At 34.4% G+C, this 22,929-nt stretch overlaps 1 protein-coding gene across 1 annotated transcript in view; it reads right to left on the reverse strand.

The window, feature by feature from the left end:
- ZNF280C (zinc finger protein 280C) overlaps positions 1 to 22,929 on the reverse strand; it is a 69,103-nt gene that overhangs the window by 39,752 nt on the left and 6,422 nt on the right. The window contains exons 2-8 of the mRNA XM_024758957.1: positions 20,273 to 20,318; positions 20,104 to 20,150; positions 15,694 to 15,840; positions 13,005 to 13,064; positions 12,769 to 12,905; positions 6,924 to 7,043; positions 2,767 to 2,777 (exon numbers count right to left, since the gene is read on the reverse strand). Of these exons, the coding sequence (XP_024614725.1) occupies positions 2,767 to 2,777; positions 6,924 to 7,043; positions 12,769 to 12,905; positions 13,005 to 13,064; positions 15,694 to 15,840; positions 20,104 to 20,134 (506 nt within the window). The 5' untranslated portion in view covers positions 20,135 to 20,150; positions 20,273 to 20,318. The remainder of the gene's footprint in view (positions 1 to 2,766; positions 2,778 to 6,923; positions 7,044 to 12,768; positions 12,906 to 13,004; positions 13,065 to 15,693; positions 15,841 to 20,103; positions 20,151 to 20,272; positions 20,319 to 22,929) is intronic.

Genomic DNA, 22,929 nt, shown 5'->3' on the forward strand with positions numbered 1-22,929 from the left:
CCTGTGTCCCCTGCATCGGCAGGCGGACTCTCAACCACTGCGCCACCAGGGAAGTCCTGAGTCACAGAGTTTTATCGTAACATTGTTTCAGTGTTACATAGCAAATAACAATTTCTCTTCTGTTAAGCTACTGGGACCATTAGCAATTGATGGCTGGTAGGGCTTGATAAAAGGAGGTAATGAAGTGTGAAAACTCATATGAATAATATAAGTGAAAGGTCTTTGAAAACTATAAAACGCTACCATAAATGTAGCATTCACAAGTGTTTTAGGCTTATATTACAGGGTATTTCAGTGTTTTTCCATGTACTTCATTTTGGACCCAAGAATTCACCAGGAAAAATAAATGCTGAGCTTAGAAATGACCTACCTATAGAATGTTTAAGAATGTTAGTTATAAATGATGGTTTTCAAGGGTAAATCTTTTTAAAAGTTTATAAGCGTGTATGTGTCACAATATAGGTACAGACATACATATGCATATATGTATCTGACCTAAGGGAAGTGCATTGATGTCTGCAATTTACTCTGGGAAGTATAAAAAACTCAGATGGATCTATGGATAAACAGATATGTAGTAATGCAAGTAGAGTAAAATATTAATGCTGGAATTGAGGTGGTAAATGTAGAGAGATGTTCACTGTAAAATTTTCTCAACTTTGCTGACTATTTGAAATTTTTTATAATAAAATATTGGAAAAACAATGTCAGGCTATATAGCCAATTAAAAAATACCAATCAATATATCTTGTTACTTTGTTCTTGTTACATTTCACTTAGGATGATAGATATGTAATATGCCATATAACTCAAAGACTGCAAAGTATAAGCTCCTAAAATTTGAAGCATACATGTATAACTCCTCAGAATTCCATTGAGAATTAAATCTCTACTTTGAAAATGTGTTAAATTATAAAATCAAAGCAGACATGTTGCACAGAACTGGTACTTCTGGGCTTCCCTGGTGGCGCAGTGGTTAAGAATCTGCCTGACAATGCAGGGGACACGGGTTCGAGCCCTGGTCCAGTAAGATCCCATATGCCACAGAGCAACTAAGCCCGTGCGCCCCAACTACTGAGCCTGCGCTCTAGAGCCCGCGAGCCACAACCACTGAAGCCCGCGTGCCTAGAGCCGGTGCTCTGCAACAAGAGAAGCGACCGCAATGAGAAGCCCGTGCACTGCAACGAAGAGTAGACCCCGCTCGCTGCAACTAGAGAAAGCCCGCGTGCAGCAACAAAAACCCAACACAGCCAAAAATAAATAATAAATTAAAAAAAAAAAAAGAACTGGTACTTCTCTAGATGATCAAAAAAAACCACTTCTTCTGTAAGGAAAATGTACTAAAATTATAAATATGAACTGTAAAAGAGAACATTAAATAAGACAAACATGGAGGAGGTAAAATTGGATAAAGTGGTTCTTCTTGTGATAGGAAAAATAAGATTCAGAAGCAGTTAAAATTTTAATAAAAATATCTCACGGAAATTCCTAGTTCAATGATAAATACAGAGAAAAGAATGATTTTCTCCTAGCTTAAAATAAATTTTGTCCTTTCTTAAGCTATCTGAAAGAAATACAACTAAAGTGGATCCAAGTGTCAAACTCCTAAAAATACAAGAAAAGATAAAAGCTTTTCAACACATGAAAATCTGCCTTTATTCTTAGTAGAAAGTTAAAATTGCTTATCTAGGATGGCACAGAAAAAGAAATACAATATTTACATCTGTAGCATCCCAATTTTCAAATAGAAATAAGTATTTACATACCTAAGATTATTTTTAAGAACTTTCAAGCAACTGAAGCATTTAAATGTTGTATAAGTCTTCTCTTCCTCATCAACAGCTCCTTCATGTCTTCCATAGTAAAAGTCACTAACTAACATAATCAATTTTCCTTTCTCTGCACCAGTCTCATTTTTATCTTCAGTACTGGAAAGTTCCACTTTAATCATTCCCAAAAATGCATTTACCATGTCTGGACAACAACGCTGAAAGAGAAAAAAATATATAAGCCTTATTTATATTTCTTTTAAAAATTAGACACCAAAAAATGATTCTGTGTTTATAACTAGGGCCAGCTCATGTGGAAAGACAGTCTCACATAGTTTTAATCACAAACAATAAATAAAAGCTACATTTTAGAAAAGGTCTGTCACTTTCTCCAGGTGCAGAAGTATATATAACATGCTATGATTTGTGTATATTAATAGATGGAAAATAAGAACATTCACGTGTGCCGGTATACGCAGGAAGAAAATCAAAGAGGATACAAAACAAGTTAATAAAAAATGATTCCTTTGTGAGTTGCATTGAAAACTAGGCAAACAGGAGTCGGGGTGAGATTTTTTCACTATATTCCTTCTTATACTTTTTGAATCATGTGACTATAATTACCCCCAAATTAAATAAACTAAAGATAACTAACAAACTCATTCCTTTCTTCTCTCTATGATGCAAAACATAAAAACATCACTTGATTGTGTATCTCTACACAATATTACATAAATAGGAAACCTGAAAGCACTGTAGAAGTTACTTCTTACTTTTAAAACCAAAGCCCAAAGTCCAGTTAACAGAAGTCACACTCAGGGAGATGGAAATAGTGATAGATCAAATACAGTTTTGCCCAAGAATAAAGAGACTGTAATTGGAATTCCAGGATGCTCCTTTTCTTTCTACATTTTTTTGTAAAATGCTGAATTTCAATGAAAAAATTGCCAATCTTTGAAATAGTGAGCAATAACTTTTACTAAATAGTTTTCTTTACCTTGTATTCTTCTCATCCCTTCTTTTCTGCATATATCCTACACTACCTTTTTTCTTGCCTCCTTCCCCCCTTCCTGCCATTTATACTGGGCATACAAAAAGAATACAGACTATCTTTCCACAGACACAAAGGACACTGTAGTATCTACTAAAATATTTTAAAGTATTTTCATTAGTACTTTGAAAATTACCTAAAACCTAATTACAAGAGCTTCTTACACCAATATAAATCTAGAATTAATTTATAACAACTACACATACTATATTCTGGATTGAGTTAAAACTATCATTTCATATTAAAGGCTCCACCATTAGGAATTTATGTCTAAGTGCTAAAAATTAAAATGCAAGGCTAAGATTTTCTTGACCACCGCGCCACCAGGGAAGCCCCAAGGCTAAGATTTTCATTGAGTAATGTGACATGCATATATCACCATGGACAAAAAAAAACATAAAAAAAGGAATTAAGTTACATGAAAGATTAAGCACCTAATAAAATGCCTGCTTTACAAAAAGTTTGAAGAATGGCATGACCTAGTCAATAAAATATCCTGATTAATATATTATTTCATTAAAAATTAAAATATAATATGTAGTGTTTGTAAACTTAATTTTAATAATTTAATGATTGGGAAGGATTTTAAAATCTCTTATAAAATTAATCATTATGAGTATCAATTTTTACTTAAGTTATATGAAAATACCAACGAGAAGATTTCTTATCTAAATATCTGGATAAACTAGCATTTACTATATATCAATCCTTAATATTTTAATATTAATATTTTCAGAGATTTGTGAATATTTTTAAAAATCAAATTTTGAAAAAGTTTTACCTTCATGTGAAATTTCAAAGGATCCAAAAGATTGAACTGAACATTGCACTTTGGACAAGATCTTACAAGAGGTGTTGCAGTTTTATGGAGAGTTGGTGAGGTATTTGTACCTAAAATAAATTAAGGAGTTTTATGAGTCAAATTCTCCTTTTTTAACCTTAAACCCAACCAGTAATAACAGTTTTAAACTTCATCACAATTTCTGAAATTTATGTATAAATAATACAATTTCTTTTTTATACACCAGATTCATATTTACCTTTTGATAGCAAGACAGGGGAGGATGTCACTGAAGGAGTGCTCGTTAAAGACAATGAAGCACAAGGATTTATGTCAGAAACTCCTTCAGTGATCTTTGGCTTTTTTGGACTAACAACGTTTTCTTGAGAAAGAGAAGAACATGCCATTATTATAGGCGGAGAGTCTTCTAGATCTACAATGATTAAAATAGTGGGAAAGATATTTGAAATTGCTTTAGTATAGAATATTGCTTACAAATGCCACTAAAATGGCCTTACATTTAAAATTAAGTAAGAATACTTTGGAGATAAAGGTAATATAATTGAATTACCATATCATACAACTGACAATAAAGAATGACCAAAATTTATATGATCAATAGGTAGAAAGAAACTGCACAAATAACCATTATGGACTACACAGTTTGAACAATTCATGAAATAAACTTTTTATGCAAGAAAATTCTAAAGATGCTTTCAAATTAATATATAAATAGGTATCATGAAAGAAGTCGGACCAAAAAAACCCAAGCCACCCCCCCACCAAAAAAAAGGCAGAAGAGAGAATACTCTAAAAGCTCAGTTCCAAAAAATGAATTTCTCTTCAGATGCTTAAATGCATTTGAGCTTGTAAACAAAAACAATTTATATTCTAATCTAAAAACTTAAGAGAAACTCCTTAAGATACTTTAAGAAAAGTCCTAAGATATCTAATGGAAAACCAAGTTGGTTCTTTTCCCACTTAACAACCTGATGGGTAGTTTAAATTATCTATTTAACTCCTACATGCAAAGTAGAAACAACTAATCTTAAATATCTTGAATGACAATACCTCACTTATTCATATGAAAAGGTTTGGAGTTAGTATGATGGCTTTCAAACTATGTTCCCCTGAACCTAATGGGTCTGTTTTAGGGAATTCAGTGGGCATGTCAGACAGAGAAATTCTCATTTTACTTTAAAAAAAATGAGACTTTTACATAAAATTCTGTTTGAATAGAGATTTCAGTGCTGAAAATAGTTTTGAGTTTGAACACCATCACTTAAAGGCTAAAGAATTATGCAATTCAGGGTATTTGCAAGGGAAGTGGGGCTATTTAGGCTATAACCAGACCCAGAAAAAGTCCCTTTTGAAAATAACACACAATTGTACTTTGTGATAAAAGATTCTAAAACTGCACGTTTTAATGCTCCCAACTGTATACTAATAGGAGAAGCGGAATAGATATATGCCAGGAAAATAAGAGTATTACACCAGTGGGCGCCTCTGTCAAATCTGCATTTCATTCTTTGAGATAACACAGAAATGATTTTTTTCCATCTTCAAGCACATGATTACTGACAGCTATATTGCAGACACTTAGGACTGATTTCTGTGTAATCACACTAACTTTCTCAGTTGCTTAGGTTCACTGAACAACCAATGAGTGCTGGTATTTTGGACTAGGCAACTAGTTATCTAATAGGCTGTTTTATATATAATTTTTAAAGCATGCATAAATCTCCAAGTTAAATAAAACCACTCTGAGCTCAATAGTTTTAAATTCTGATTCTTCAACTTATTTATCTGTGTTGCCTTTGGCTTGTGCTGTTCGCTATCCTCAACAGTGCCAAAAAAAATCCCATTCTCCTTCTTTAAAATCAAGTTCAAATCCAGCCATCTCCAATATCCTATGATCATCCTAGACAGGAGTCCATTAATCATGCTTCTGAACATATAGTGCATATTACTATTCATAATTATCATGCTAACAATGTTTATTGTCAAGTCTTTCAATGCTTTAATGAATTTTTCACTTCTCACATCTCATTTGAGCCTCAAAAAAGCCCTGAGATAAACAGAGCAAGAATCAAAATTATATAGCTAAATGGCTGATTTCAGGTCTAGAAAATGAATGCATTATGTGAGAAAAATAAAAATATCTATTTTAATAATATGAGAAAATTGAGGTGTAAAGAGGTTAGGTGATTTAATAAAGGCTACAAAAATATTTAGAATAGAGGCTCAAGCCTATATCTTCCTAATCAACTATAACCCTATTTACCATTAGGGCAAAGTTCCACTCTTTGCAGTATAACAACTTAGAGAGAGAGAGAGAGAGTGGAAGCTTCAAGAATTCAGATTTTTTCTATGAATAAAGACTGTGTGCATTATAAAATCAGATTTCAGACATCTATTTCATCTTATTTATTTTGGTTCTTGGTTATTTTACTCACTAGATAAGTGGCGCCTAGATAAGTGATTATCAAACCAAATATTATCAAGGGAAAATGTTTTTGGCACACATATTACTATAAATTTCTTTCTGTTTTGGTTTTGTAAATATATACTAATTTGTGAGTAAACAATTTAAATATTCACAAAAATTTTTGTGTACCTTTCTCCAGTTAGTGAAATACATCAAATTTGCTAACATAGAAACAATAATTGCTTTGATAACAGGGAATTTTGCAACTAGATAAAACTTCATGGCATACTATTTCAGGTTAATGAAGAACTTTGTTATGGTATACAATCAAAGAACTGTAATTCTTCTTTAATTGGAAATTTTCATTATTCCTTCAATGGATATTTACTGAGTAGTTACTATGTGCAAATCACTTATTTCTTTAGTATTGCCATTTTATACTACTACCCTATAACCATATTTAACTATCACATCTACAACATTAATTTTGATAGAAAGACTCTAGCCTATTAAGAAATCAACTATAACCATGCATTTTTTCTCATACTAATTACCAAGTAATTAATACTTTTTTTTTAAACCATAGTATTAGGGTATCAGGGGACTTCCCTGACTCACAGAAATTATATTAAGATTTTTCAGTGCATGGCTGGCTCCAAGTGAGAATGAGCTCAAAGAATATGTTAGCCAACTTAATAAAAAGAAATAAAATATTCTATCATTAAATACGATTTTATATAAAATCACCCAAGAAAGACATTCAGGAATGATTAGCTTCCATTTTACAATATATGAAAAACATAGCATGAAGATACAGGCTTCAAAATAGAAATCCATCGTATATATATATATTCATCAAGTCTCTTTTTATTATATTTATAAAAACTGCCAAACCAAACCTCCTATATAAATTGCTGTTCCATCTTGGCATAGTGGTATTGAATCCTGGGTCAAGTCTAACACCAGATCTGAAGAATCATCCGATTCATCTTGTGATGAAGTCTTTATAAAATCCTGTAATAAGTTATAATTATTTCGTTTTACAAAGTTTTATAAAGGTAAATTTAACTGTATGTCAATGCTATAAAGATAACCTTAATGATTCAATTACTAATAAGTTATAAAACACAAAGATATTTATTATTTGCTGTCAAAATCAGCATCTACTAGGTAAAGGGTACATGAGAACTCCCTGGATTATTTTTGTAATTTTTCTGAAAATCTAAAGTTAGTTTTAAATAAACAGTTAACATTTAAAAATAATGATATTACTAGCAAAGTAGAGGTTATATTTTGGTACAACTTCTCTGCAAGAAAATTTTGAGAGTATCTATCAAGGGTTTTAAAAAGTTCATATCCTTTGATCCAATTATTCTAAATAGTCCATTTCCAACACTTTATGCTAAGGAAATGAAAATATTTAATGGAGAATTATTTATAAGAGCAAAAATTAAAAACCTGTATGTCCAACAATGGTGGAACGGTTAAATAAACTAAATAATAGACTATCATGCAACATTAAGTTTTTCAGAAACAGCCAATGACAAAGAAATGTTTCTAATATAAAGTTCAGTGGAAAAAAGAGGACCAGACACCTGTGTATAAAATATAGTCCTGATTGATGTACTCTATATACCACACTAACCATCTGCAGAAAACAAAATTCTCTTCCATTTCTTCTCAACCCCTGTCCCGCTCTGCACCAAACCCCATACATACTACCTTTATCATGGGAATATAAGGATCCTGCTTGCGTGTTTTGTGCTTACAAGTTGAGAGAGACAATCATGTATTAAGAATTTTACTTTGCTACTAAGTTTTCTGTTGACAGAGACTTGTTATGGAGACAGATGTTGAAGTGACACAAACCATTCTATTCCTAGAATTTGAGGCATAACAGGCAGATTTCTGCATTTGAGCTTTACCATGTATTATATAAAATCAATAATAGCTATATGACTTAATTGTAACCAAGCACAATCTAACTATAAGGTAAATATTTTCTCCAAATATTTGCACTTAAAAATGGAAAATATTTACTAGCAATTCCCAAAATAGTTCTTTAACAGAAGTTCCTCCAAACAAACTTAACACTTTACTTAAATCCTTTCCTAGGTGATAACTCTGGTCAATTAAGTACCACCATTTCAGAGAGCAGATATATTATTAAACAAATAACTTGTTAAAATAATTCTCCAATTGGGATTTTTTAATATCTCATAAAGTAGTTCAGAAAGATACCAAATACAATGGTAAGGTACAAAAGGTGATAGACTAGGATTCGGAAGACTTGTCCATTTATTTAACTATGGAACCTTGGGTAAGTCACTTATGAGATTCAAGTTATTCCTTTGCAACTGAAATAGTAGCCACCAATTATTGTCTGTTTAAAATGTACTTGCCTTTTTCACAGTACACATGGTCCCAGACTTTCGATGGCTCAACTTACGATTTTCCATATTACGATGTTGTGAAAGCGATACGCATTCGGCAGAAACCATACTTCGAATTTTGATCTTTTCTCAGGCTAGTGATATGTGGTTCGATACTGGGCAGTGGCAGCAAGCCACAGCTCCCAGTCAGCCACGTGATCACGAGGGTAAGCAATCAATATACTTACAACCATTCTGTTTTTCACTTTCAGTACAGTATTCAATAAATTACATGAGATATTCAACACGTTATTATAACATAGGCTTTGTATTAGATGATTTTGCCCAACTACAGGCTAATGTAAGTGTTCTGAGCACGTTTAACATAGGCTAGGCTAAGTTATGATGTTTGGTAGGTTAAGTGTATTAAATGCATTTTTTTTTTTTTGGCGGTATGTGGGCCTCTCACCGTTGTGGCCTCTCCAGTTGCGGAGCACAGGCTCCAGGTGCGCAGGCTCAACGGCCATGGCTCACCGGCCCAGCCGCTCTGCGGCATGTGGGATCTTCCCAGACCAGGGCACGAACCCGCGTCCCCTGCATCGGCAGGCGGACTCTCAACCACTGCGCCACCAGGGAAGCCCAAAAATGCATTTTTAACTTAGGATATTTTCAACTTACGATGTGTTTATCAGGATGTAACCCCATCAAAGAAGTCAAAGAAGATCTGTACTACATGTATTCTGTTACGAAGTTGTCACAGCAGTTACTAATGAAGACCTAATATGATCTCCTATTTTATAAACAGGTAAGCTAAAGTTAAGTATGGTTAAGTAAGGTTCCCAGTACAACCCCGCTTGTTACTGATGATGAAGCTGGAATTAGAACAAAGGTCGGCCTTATTACAAATCCTGTGCCTTAAGCTATATCACACTTACTTTAAAATGGATAATAATAATTATGTCCCTGCCTGCCGAAAAGAGTTATTGAGGTTAAAGAGAATGAAAAAGTTTAAGAATTTCAGAGAAAATTCCCTAACATAGGATTCTCAATTCATTTGAGAATATATGTCATCCTCAACTGCGGCTGCATAACAGAATCACCTGGAGATTTTTCTGTTTTAATCTATTATACCCAGGTCTCACCCAAGACCAACTGACAAAAATCTCTATTTTTAAAAAACTCTCTAGGATTGGGAACCTGATTGAGTAACTTTGATTAAACAACCATGCCCACAGAAACAAAAAATTCTGAGTTTGGATGAGCTCTAGTTTCTAACTTTTCTAACACGAAAGACATCCCTCCTCCTTATTATTCTTCTTCCCTGGGTCCAACATAGGAATGATTTTCATCTATCTGTATTTAAATAATGATGTTTCCTTTATTGTTTTTCCTTTTTTTCCCCCTTTTTTTTGGCCTCACCGCATGGCTTGTGGGATCTTAGTTCCCCGACCAGGGATTGAACCCAGGCCCACTGCAGTGAAAGCGCCGAGTCCTAACCACTAGACTGCCAGGGAATTCCCTGGTTTGTTTTTCCTAAATGCCAGACAGCTTATTACAGTATGAGGAAACCACTGAGTTAATCTGATTCCAGCTAAAATCAAATAATTTTTGCATTTCTTGTAGCCTGCAATTATCAGGTGCACCTATTAAGTTTATAAAAACATTAAGAACAGCCTGTGGATACTTAGAGAATCCAAGTTTGAGAGCCAGCGGCCTGGGTAAAGGTTGTCACTTTAGAAATGAAGAAAGTGAGGCCCACAGAGGTTGTGAAAATGCTCTACTTAGGAACAAAGACAGAATCAGCATTCAAGTCTCATTTTCAATCCAGGTTTCTTGGACCATTAGTCCAGGGCTCATATTATAATTGATAATAATCTCGGAATACAGATATAGGTTTTCCAATATTGAATTTTTTGCTTGAAAGCTCAAATTTTATCATTGGCAAGAATAGTATCAGTTTTCTTCCATGATAGGCATGCTTTGTATATTTCTGAGTACTGAAAAACTGTGTGGCAGATAGACTCTAAAGGTGGCCCCCATAACTTCCTCCTGATATTAACACTTGTATAATCTCCCCTTGAGTGTGGGCGGGACCTGTGATTGCTTCTAACCAAGAGAATATGGCAAAAGTGACGGGATGTACATGATTATGTTACATAGGCCATTTTTCCCTTGCTGGCTTTGAGGAAGCAAGCAAGTCATGTTAGGAAGGCCTACACGGCAAGGAACTGAGGACGGTCTCCAGCTGACAGCAGCAAGAACTGACACCTTCAGTCTGACAACCCACAAAGAACTGGATACTGCCAACAACGTGAGCTTGTGAGCAGTATTAACTGATACTGCAGCTCTGCCTGACACCTTGATTGCAGCCTGGCCCAGCAGAGGACCCAGTTAAGCCATACCCTGACTCCAGACTCATAGAAACCATGAAATAATAAGCATATATTGCCTTAAGCTTCTAAGTTTGTGGTACTATTGTTAAGCAGCAATAAATAATTACTCCATGGTACTTTATCAGTCATCCTTTCAAGTAAAAATGGCATTCTATTTAAAAAAAACAGCTAGTTCAGCTTGCAATTCAATCTCACAAGTGCTTTTCCTCAAGAAAAACTCTATACTGCAGATACAGAAATGCTTTATGATGCATACTACCCATTTCGTCACACAGAATATTTAAAAAGAAGTGTATTCAAGGGTTGAAAGTTAATAAAATTAGAAACAATTTATTATTTCCTCAAGAATATTCTTAAGTGAAAGTGAAATTTTTCTACTGTGAGTGCTTGGTGGCCACCGATACAAAAACTACTAGTAGGGTTGGGTGGCACTGCCTTGACTCATATTAAGGCACCAGCAGTTTCACCCTCCATTGCCTTTGTACCACTAGTGCAAATGTTAACAGAGTGAAAAGGGCAAATGTCTTAGTGTTAGTATGACAATGGTTTTGACCTCACAGACTACTGAGAGTCTCAGGGAACCCCAATGGTCTGTGAAATACACCACTGCTCCAAGGCAACGCTTCTATTTTTAAAAGCACATACTTAAATGTATGTATGGATGTGTGTATGTGCATATTTTAAAAACTCTGGGCTAACCTGGATTGAAATCCCAGATCCATCATTACCAGCTGTGTGGCCTTGAGTGAATCATTTAGACTCTCTGAGCCTCAGTTTCCTCAACTATAAAATGGGGGAAATAACTGCGCTTACCTCATAAGAAAAGTCATAAGAATTAAAAGAGATTAATTTATATATAGCATCTAGAACTAAGACTTACCCATGTTGACGGACTAACAAATGTTAAATATTACCTTATATATTATTTCTGTTAAAAGTTTTAAAAACTAAACTATGAAAGTATGTTTTCAAAATAAACAGCAATAATGACCTTGGAAAAATCTTCCCAATTAAGAATGCCTGGTTTAAGGGCTTCCCTGGTGGCGCAGTGGTTGAGAATCCGCTTGCCAATGCAGGGGACACGGGTTTGTGCCCCGCTCTGGGAAGATCCCACGTGCCGCGGAGCGGCTGGGCCCGTGAGCCATGGCTGCTGAGCCTGCGCATCCAGAGCCTGTACTCCACAACGGGAAAGGCCACAACAGTGAGAGGCCCGCGTACCACACAAAAAAACAAAAAACAAAAAACAATGCCTGGTTCAGTTTACTGTCTTAAGAATTTTGCCATTATGCAATTTTCATTACTGATTATACTTTTTTACTCACCTTTAGATAGCATAGTTTTCAATATTACACCTATTTAATTTAAGCATATTACCTGATTTATTGACAGGTTGGATAGTTAGTTCCTGCAGCTATTATTTTGGGTATTGGCTGAGCCATCATAAAGATGGTGACATTTTCTTTTTTTATACTCTAATAAAGATGTTAAAAAAAATGGTATATATGTGTTAATCCCAATCTCCCAATCACAGACTCCTTGTTTATAACAGCCCTTCCACTTTCCCTTGCTCCTTTTTTTTTTAACATCTTTATTAGAGTATAATTGCTTTACAATGGTGTGCCAGTTTCTGCTTTATAACAAAGTGAATCAGTTATACATATACATATGTCCCCATATCTCTTCCCTCTTGCATCTCCCTCCCTCCCACCCTCCCTATCCCACCCCTCTAGGTGGTCACAAAGTACCGAGCTGATCTCCCTGTGCTATGCGGCTGCTTCCCACTAGCTATCTATTTTACGTTTGGTAGTGTATGTATGTCCATGTCACTCTCTCACTTTAAAGATGGTGACATTTTCTGATAGTGATTATGTTTCTACTGGGATGGTGACTAACTATGACAGTCCACAATTCTGACTGGGTATCATAATATCCACTGTGTCCCTGATCTAATTCTGTAGTTTTAGAAACACTTACAGGTTTAGACATGCTCTGAACAGTATCAGAGCTATGTGAAGATTTAGATTCAGGATGAAATCTAGGCAAGGCAGCCACTGGATCTGATGTCGGGTGTTTGTAGTGTTCACTTGTAGGCTTGAAAACATCAGTAACACCTGTATTTTAAAATTACAAAAATATTGAATATTTCTCTACACAACCAATTTTGTCAAAATATTTCACTTTAAAATTAAAATAATACAATACTACTATACCTTGACTGACTGTCTTTAATTCCTTTGAAGATGAGCTGGCAGTACCTCTGTTCAAAATATCTGTAAAAATTATATTTATTTAAAAAATTTTTATTTGAATGAAATATATATTAAGATAATAGAAAAAACTTTCCAAAAATATATCCATATATAACCAATAGTTGAAGTATATTTTTTTCTCTTAATGGTGACAGGGTTGTATATAGATCTGGGTTATTGTGACTGGAAATCAAGCCCTTCCCCAATCTCCATGCCACATTCACACCCCTAAAAGCCTGGAAGCTTCATTATGGGCAAGCTGATGGATTATCTGTACCATTACTCTTGACTTCTGAAAGGGATACCATGAGAGACTGCAGACTAAATTGAATCTAGAGTTTACAAAAGTATCTCATATCTACCTACTACACCAAAAGTCAATTTGAGCCTGACATGACCTTGTATCAGTTTAATATTGCTCACTCTTATACCCATGTGAACCCATAACTTCTAGGTTATTGAGAAATCAAATGAAAATTTAGAAAATTGCTAATCAGGAGAAGATACAAAGCAGACAAAACAATCCCATAAGACATCAAAAAATTTCCTTTTTCCCCTCCTAGTAGAAAAGAACCAGATCTCATAAAATAATTCTATAAATTAAAGGGTCACACAAAAGTAGGGTTTCTGACTAAGCACTACAGAAGTCTTCTCGGAGAAAAATCTGCTCATTCAAACAACCTGGTATTGTTTTCGTTCAGAAATTCAAGGTAAGTATTTATCCAAACCAGTAAAGAGCTATTCCTATAGTACTTTTTGGTGACTGCAGTGTATCAAACACAAGTTTTTATCCCCCCTCTTACAGTGGTTCTTTTTAAATATTTAGCTCATGTTCCATATGCTAAAATATTTTATGGCTCACACATAAAACATCAATAAAATCATTTAAATTCTGAGTTATTTAGAAAAGAAATTTCACTGGGGTCAATTTTCTTTCTGACAGAATCACTTAAAACTAATACAGGACTTTCTTGGTGGTGCAGTGGTTAAGAATCCGCCTGCCAATGCAGGGGATAAGGGTTCGAGCCCTGGTCCCGGAAGATCCCACATGCCGCGGAGCAACTAAGCCCGTGCACCACAACTATGGAACCTGCACTCTAGAGCCCACGAGCCACAACTACTGAGTCCGTGTGCCACAACTACTGAAGCCCGCACGCCTAGAGCCCGTGCTGCACAACAAGAGAAGCCACTGCAATGAGAAGCCTGTATACCGCAATGAAGAGTAGCCCCCGCTTGCTGCAACTAGAGAAAGCCCGCACGCAGCAATGAAGACCCAATGCAGCCAAAAATAAATAAATTAATTAATTTTAAAAAATGGATATTAAAAAAATACTAATACACATTATTCTAGTTGAGTACTAGTCATCTATAACTGATATAAATCCAATGTGAACTGTCATGCTTTCAGTAAGATGATTTGAATTGAAATATGGCAATATTTCAGTATAAAAATAATCACAGTGACTAGGAAACATTAAGAGAATATTCTGTTCCTCTATCAGCAGCAAATATGCCAACATGCCTACTTCTTTGAAGTCGCACTCCACTTAGCATCTCTCAATTTGCCACAGGAATTGATACCGAAAATTAAACTAAATTAAATTATTCTACCTTTTATAAAACTGAATAGAAGTGCTATTCTAAGTTCAGAGTCAAGAGAAGTAAGAACTAGGCTTTCAGAAAGTTACAAACTTTTCTCTAAACTACACTATTATGCACTGCTATAGTAAGCAAGAAAACACTGGTATGCTGGCTACATTCTTTGGTAAATTCTCCTGGCTTAACAAAAGTAAGTATAATGAGAAAGAATCTGTTTCCTCATTCTCCGCTGAAACTCAGTATGTTGTTCCTCTGCATTTTACACATTTCTGATTGGACATCTTAACAAGTATCGTTAATATCTTCACTTTAACATTATAACAATGTCAAGTCTAATTACTCTACCAGAAATCCACAAAGGTACCGGACATATTCTCCTAGAAAGTGTGGATTAAGGATTAAGTGTGCTGACTGCTTGCATCATCCCAATATAGCAGCTGAAGATCAGGCCACTGTATATTCTTCATGAATATACAGTAATCAGGAGTTGCTGAAAGATGGGTGTGGCCAGAAGCTAACGGCCATGTTGGTACACAGACCAGCACCTTTTAATTTTTGTAGCCATGAATCAAGATGACTCTGATGAGGCACTTGCCTGGGTATAAGAAACTCCATCAGAGACTAACACAAACTTATTTAGTAGTCTGATATTTTAAGCAAAGCATTCCAATACTTCCTTTTCCGGGTACATTTGGGCTTAAGGGAAAAAAAGAAAAATTAACAAATAAACAAGTAAATAGGCTACTTGGCTCCAATAAAATTATGATTTCTAATCTCAAAAGGCCTACAATGTTGTTAGGTAATCTTAACCTTTAGGTAATTTAGTTAACATTTTCCTTTTCTCTCATATGATATTTTTACCTCTCACATCTCCTTATTCAACTCCCCAACCACATTCTCTCTCTGATTCTCACAAATTCTTATTGACCTCTATGCTCTCTCTCTCACCTCCAGCTCCTTATAGAGTAACAAGGACATATAAGACAGCCCCAGGTTTTCCATTAGAAGCAACATCTTATAAAACTTTGCTTCACTGAAAGTGAATGCTTACTTGAAATGGCTGGTTTTGAACTTTGTATCTCTCCAACAAAGATCAGCTCATCATCATCTTCATCCTGAATTCCTTCTACTTTCTTCTGCCATGGTTCCAGCTCTTCTTCTTCACATTCCATGAACAGTTCTGCCATTTTGGAATTATCTAATTTTTCAAGAAGAGAGAATCAAATTTTATTTTTTAAATACGTTTTTTTGCAATACATAGTATGATATTTAAGATGTACTTTAATATTCTGATAGCAATTACTGAACTGATATTTGTCAGTAAATGGTAACAGAAGTATGAAACTTGGAACTCAACCTCTAATATCTAAACTAGTAAAATTAATCTAGCTAGATAGATAATGGATGACAGTAGTTATTTACAGTGGCTAATAAATGTTAGGAACAATCAAATCCAATCAAAGTGAGTTTCAGTTTTATGACTAGAATATGATTACATCCATGAAAGGATTGTACTTATTATCTGAAAACCCCCCACAAACTTCTGTATTAACAAAAGGGAGATAAACTGAGAATAAGAAGCAACAGGTGGGAGATATGCTAGAAAAACTGAACCAGATTCAGGGATACCAGGCACAGGATAAGGCAGGGATGAGATGCTGGAATGAAAATAGGATAATTAAGTGAGGCTTATTCCATCCCAGAGCAGATTACGTATTTCTCACCTGAAGAAACTAAGTAAAGAACATACTGTGGATACCACCAGCCTACAAGTGCTGACCAATCACACAGAGCTACCAGAAAGCATTTTAGTGCCTCATTCTTAAGTATGGATAGACACCCAATAAGCCCCAGAAATATGACTAAAATCTCCAATGTGAAAGACCAAAGTAATAAAATGGACCAAAAGATACTAAAGAAAACACAGATAATACAGAGAACAAGAGAAAACATTAGAGGCTGTAATTAGCATTTTTAAAGAGATAAGATAGGAATGTTATAAAAAGTAATATTCTCAAAGCAAAAAGATTAAAAATAAAATAGCCAAAATTCAGTAAAGAAAAATAAAATAGCCAAAATTCAGTAAAGAAAAATAAAATGCCAAAATTGAGTAAACAGCCCGTAAGTGGAACTAAAAGTCAAAAAGTATACATATACTAAATAGAGAAGACAAGTTTGTTATAAAATCAATTTCAAAGGTACAACTCACGTAATAAAGGCCCAGAAAAGAACAGAGAAAAAAGGGGGTATAATCAAAGGAAAAATACAAGAAAAATTCCCAGTTCTAAAGGACATAAATCTCTAGATGGAAAGGATCCACCAGCACCTAGCACAATGATCAAGAAAAAAACCTACAGTAGATGGACAAATCATGAAATTTCAGAATGCTGGAAATAAAGAGAATATCCTAAAATCTGAGAGAGAGAGCGAGAGAGAGAGAGAGAAGAAAGTTGGAATAATGATTTCAAAAGTCTTAGTAAAAATAATTTTCAATTTAGAATTCTATACCCAGCCAAGATTTTCGTCAAGCATGAAGTTACACATTCTTTCATCTAGAATAAAGATCCATGGGACTTCCCTGGCGGTGCAGTGGTTAAGAATCCGCCTGCCAATGCAGGGGACACAGGCTTGAGCCCTGGTCTGGGAAGATCCCACATGCCACAGAGCAAATAAGCCCGTGCACCACAACTACTGAGACTGCGTGCCACAACTACTGAAGCCAGTGTGCCTAGAGCCTGTGCTCCGCAATAAGAGAAGCCACCACAGTGAGAAGCCAGCACACTGCAACGAAGCGTAGCCCCCGCTCGCCGTAACTAGAGAAAGCCCATGCGCAGCAACAAAGACCCAACACAGCCAAAAATAAATAATGAATAAAATAAATAAAAATGCAACCTTTAAAAAGAAAAAAGAATAAAGACCAGCAACATCACACAAAATTTACCTCCCATTCACCCTTTCTATCTTAGGAAGACCCCCATCAAAATATGAGACTTAAGGAGGAAGACACAGAATACAGAAAACATGACATTCAACACAATACAAAGACAAAGGGAAGTCCCAGGACAATAGCTGTTCAACAGGTCTAGAGAGCAACCAGCCAGAGTAGAGACGACCATTACTCCCAGGAGGAATGTCTCTAGGAGACCAAACACACACATACACACACACACACACACACACACACACACATTAACAATCAAATTGTTAGATTACCTGACAAGTTTTACCATATAGAAAATCAACTTAAGAGGCTACAGAAGGATGTGAGAAGACTTGGCTATAAATTTTAATAAAATTTAGCAAATTTTAAAAACCAAAAAATTTAAATTGCTGGATATAAAAGAAAAAGGAAATGTATCCATAATATATTATTACCATCGTATCAATACTATGCTCATCAGCAAACAATATTTGTTATAGTCATCACAATAAAAACATCAAATATGATTTAACCAAAAATTGAGATATAACTACATTGGGAGGTGCTTGGGGGTGGTGGTTAAGTGTACGAAAACTAAAACCCTCCTATTTCTTAATGGAAAAATCATTAGATAATGGCAAAAACTGATGATTCAAGAGACAGCAGTACATATTTCAAAAATTTAGAAATATGAAACTAATTATTAGAAAAACAGCTAAACTATTCAAAGTGGATGCCTTGAAAAAACAGGGAGTACGTAGGCCCAAAACACATGCACACCTCTCTCTTGCTTGCTCTCTCACTTTTCAAGAATCTGTGGGTATACAACCTATAAATTTCTGATTGTCTTTTTTAAACTATGTATTATTTTTAAAAATGCACCCAAATTAAAATAATAGCAATGAAGATGGATATAAGTGGCACTAGATATATGGAGTAAGATGTGGATGGGGTAACAACTTTGAAAAAATAAAAACAAAACAAAACAATAGCTCTAGAGTTCTGGCTTAGACAATGATATCCTTTTTTTATTAGACAATGATATCTAAAATTTATCTTTTAAATTAAATAATTTCTAAAGGTAATTTTACTAGATTAAAACAATGTCATTTCTACTTTTGACTCAAAATTAAAAGGTACTATGTGAATATAATGATTTGGGGATGGCATACAAAAGAAACACGTTAATAAATTGGTGCTATTTTCTAACAAATTTTTAAAATGTAGTTTCCCCTTCTATACAAATAATTTCTTAGCATAGTGTTGTTTAATGCTTAGTAGCTCACCTACCATAAAAGAAAATAAAAAAATCTTCCACCCTCCCAAATGTAACCAATTTTAAGAACCTATCTCTTTTCTAAACCTTACTTAAAAAAATATATACAGAATGCTCTAAATGAAATAATTGAGTGTAATTCATAGTTTACCATTTGCATATTGTGTCCCTCAGAGCCCTCATTTGTACTGTTTTTTCCATCTAAAATACCCTTCCTCCTTACCTTATACTGTCCATATTATTCAAGTATAGTAGAAAGAGCATGGACTTGACATCAAATTGAATAGCTCAAATCTTCACTGCACCATTTCTAATGTAACTCTGGAGAAATTACTTGAATCTGTTTCCTCACCTAAAATATGGGTGTAATATCTACCTAATAGAAGTGGTAATGTAGATTTAGGGAAAAGCTATATAAGTATCTAACTTCAAGCAATACTCAACAAAATATTAATTCCCTACTCATTCCCAACTCTTGGTTCAATTGTAATTCCTCGATAAACTATTAGACCCTGTTTTTCTTCCACCTTTTACTACACTGACAGCCTATGCCAGGCAACTCAGAATATACTATATACAATCTCAAACTGCTATTTCTTAATGTGTCTTAACTGTACATGTCTAACTCCAAAGTAAGCTCCTTGAGAGTAAAGAACATATTTTCTTCTTCCTTTACATTTCCTTTTACACACAGTAGTCTACTGGATATGCAGTATGCACTTAACGTATGGTAATCTAAGGGCTAAGGAACTAGGCAAAGTCAGTCAATGCCAAATTAAAAAAAATGAGAGACCCATGTATACTGATAATAAAGAAATTTATATCTATGTTAATACCATGGTCTTAATGCCATGTTGATACATAGGTCTTCCTCATTCTTTTTAACTGGGTACCGTCACTGTCAATATATTCAAGACAGATGGTTGAGTAAAAAATTGTAAGGGCACATAATAGCATATATAGTATGATCTTATTTAGAAATAATTTATTTTTTGTCTATGCATAGAAAAAAGTCTGTGATTATGTATACCAAACCGATAATAGTAGTTATCTCTGGAAATGAGGAAGAAACACTTCATTTCTACTTTACTGACATTTTTATTGTATGTATTTCTTTTATACTATGGTATTACTTTAATAAATTTAAGTGTTTTTGTGTGGTTTTTTAACGTGCCCACCTCTGTCTCTCTCACCTTTTCTCATGAAGTAAGGTTATCAGTACAAAACCCAAGTACACTAGTATCACTTGCAGCAGCAATACTTACTTTTTGGTTGAAAAGGGTTGTCGTTGTCCATCAAGTTGCAGAGTCACCTAAGCATTAACACATGACATCAATCAATTTTATGAGTCACTTTAAGTAGCACCAAATATACTGAAACATGATACTTGGGATTCAGAAATCTTGGGTCTAATTTCAATCTCCAGAAACTCACCATGTGACTCCAGACAAGGTAGCAAGGTAGCTCTTAGTTTTCTGCCCTATAAAATAAAGATACTGACTATTAGGGTGGATTTATTAAATTAAATGTACACACATTAAATATTTTTCTCTACAAAAAGTTTGATATACACATGCTACTCACTTTCCATAATTGGTTCATTCCTGAATGAATGCAAATTTTGTAAATTAAATGCTGCATGTAATAAGCATTTATTATTTGAAGAAATCTGAAACTATTAAATTACAAATAATTTTTGAAAGACACCCTTCTGTAAATGAGCAATCACCCTGTAATACATGCTTTAGTAAATCTGAATTTTGAAATGCTAAGTAATATTGACCTTTAACTGTTGCTCTTTACATTTCAGAAATAAATTAATATTATTAAAAAACACATTCAAAGAAATTTTTAGGTTTTGTTTCTTATCAACGCTAACTGAAAGGAACAGAAAATTAGTTGGATACACTTTATCATAGATTAACTCATTAAAAATAATTACTCATTGCCTCTGTACTCAATATAATGTGCTCAGTTCTAGGGAAAAAATTAAGATGAATAAATCATAGTCCTTGCCTTCAGAAGTTTACAATCTAATGTCTACGTTTCTTTGGGCTTTTTAAAAAGCTGTTACATTAAACATTTTCAAAAAAACATTTAAATTGCTTTCTTTAAAACAGGAATTTCTGTTCTGAATTCTCATGCATATACACATTTTTTTACATACAAGATAAACATGCTTAAAAAACTATTTCAGCTATTTTAAAAAGTTAAAACTTAAACATCAATACTCTAAAGTATTAAGATAAATAGAGTTAACTGAGTTTCCACATTTGTCAGAATCCTCAGAGTAGCAAAAGCAAGCTTTCTTGCTTTTTCCAATTCCAAATCATTTAGACTGAATTAGGTCAAAGGAAAAAAACGACTTTAACTCCAGAAGAACTTACTGGTATAAATGTTTGAATTACTATTACAAGAATCTCTAGTGGATTCTGTACTTAAGTAAATTCCCCTATTTCTGAGGTTTGGCTAATTAAAACCTCTGAACTTAATTATCTGAATAGTTATTGCTTGTCCCTAAACGAGAATTAAGGTAATGCATATGTCAAGTAGATAAATACACGACAATTCTTGCTCAGCATTAAGGACCTACTGCTACGAAGAATACAGAACATTTTTTAAGTCACAACTGTACAGCATTTGAGACTCATATAGAATCCTTCTATTAAATGATCATATACAATATCTATTGGTACAAATACCCTAAATTGGTACTAAATGTACGAGTAGTCTATATAAACAAGTCATATCCACTGCCCATGACTACAGTGGTATCTTTTGAGGCTGATAGCAGCCACCAAGGAGCCTCAGTTGGTACATTCATAAACACTCTCAGATGCCATTAGATCCATAACTTCAGTCTAAAGCTGTGCTATCCAATAAGGTAGTTGAGCCCCCCCAAAACTAACAGTTTTGGTGGCAAGGCAAGGAATTCCATGGGACATTAAATCATCTGTTAGAGAAACAGAATATCTAGCAAAATATGCAAGTAGCAGCTTAGAATACCTGTAAGGGCAACTCCAAAGGGTCTCTAGGTTCTGCAACTCAGAGTTGGCACCAAAATAAGCGGAAAAGAACTCTCCACCTCAGCTGCTGACAAGTAACTGACTAATTCCAAGTAACTGACTAATGAAAGACCTCCTCCAGCACAACCCATTCAGTTTTTGGAGACTGCATGTATAAATAATTATAATTTACATACATATATTTTGTTTCAGCTTTTATACATCTAAAATTCAACTATCTTTTAAGAGTTAATTCTACAAAAATTAAAAAAAAACATTAGTGGATTAAAATAGTTACAATAGTAAATTGTATGTTATGTGTATTTTACCACAAAATAAAATATTTTAAAAAGTAATAGATACAATTTCACACCCACTAGGATGGTTATAACCAAAAAGACAAACAATAACAAGTGCTGGCAAGGATACGGAGAAATTGGAACCCACATACACTGCTGGTAGGAGTATAAAATGGTGCAGACACTGTGGAAAACACTTTGGCAATTCCTCACAAACTTAAAGTTACCATATGACCCAGCAATTCCACTCCTAGCAAGAGAGAATTGAACACGTATGTCTACACAAAAACTTGTAGATGAAAGTTCATAGACGTATTATTGATAATAGCAAAAAGTAAACAACCCAGGGCTTCCCTGGTGGCGCAGTGGTTGAGAGTCCGCCTGCCGATGCAGGGATAATGGAGAAACAAAATGTGATATATCTATACAATGGAATAATATTGTCATAGAAAGGAATGAAGTACTGATATATACTACCAAATGGATGGATGGACCGACCTTGAGAACATTATACTAAATGAAAGAAACCAGTCAAAAAGACCACATATTGTATGATTTCATTTATATGAAATGTCCAGAAATGGCAAATCCATAAAGGCAGAAAGTAGAGTAGTAGCTGCTTAGGGCTGGGAGGGTTGGGGGGAAAATAAGGAGTGACTTCTAATGGGTATGGGGTTTCTTTATGGGGTGATTAAAAAAAATGTTTTTTTGTTTTTTTTAAAAATAAATTTATTTATTTATTTATGGCTGCACATGGGCTTTCTCTAGTTGCGGTGAGTGGGGGCTA

This window comes from Neophocaena asiaeorientalis, unplaced genomic scaffold, assembly GCF_003031525.2.
Source record: "Neophocaena asiaeorientalis asiaeorientalis breed wild unplaced genomic scaffold, Neophocaena_asiaeorientalis_V1.1 scaffold1097, whole genome shotgun sequence".
Lineage (NCBI taxonomy): Eukaryota > Metazoa > Chordata > Mammalia > Artiodactyla > Phocoenidae > Neophocaena > Neophocaena asiaeorientalis.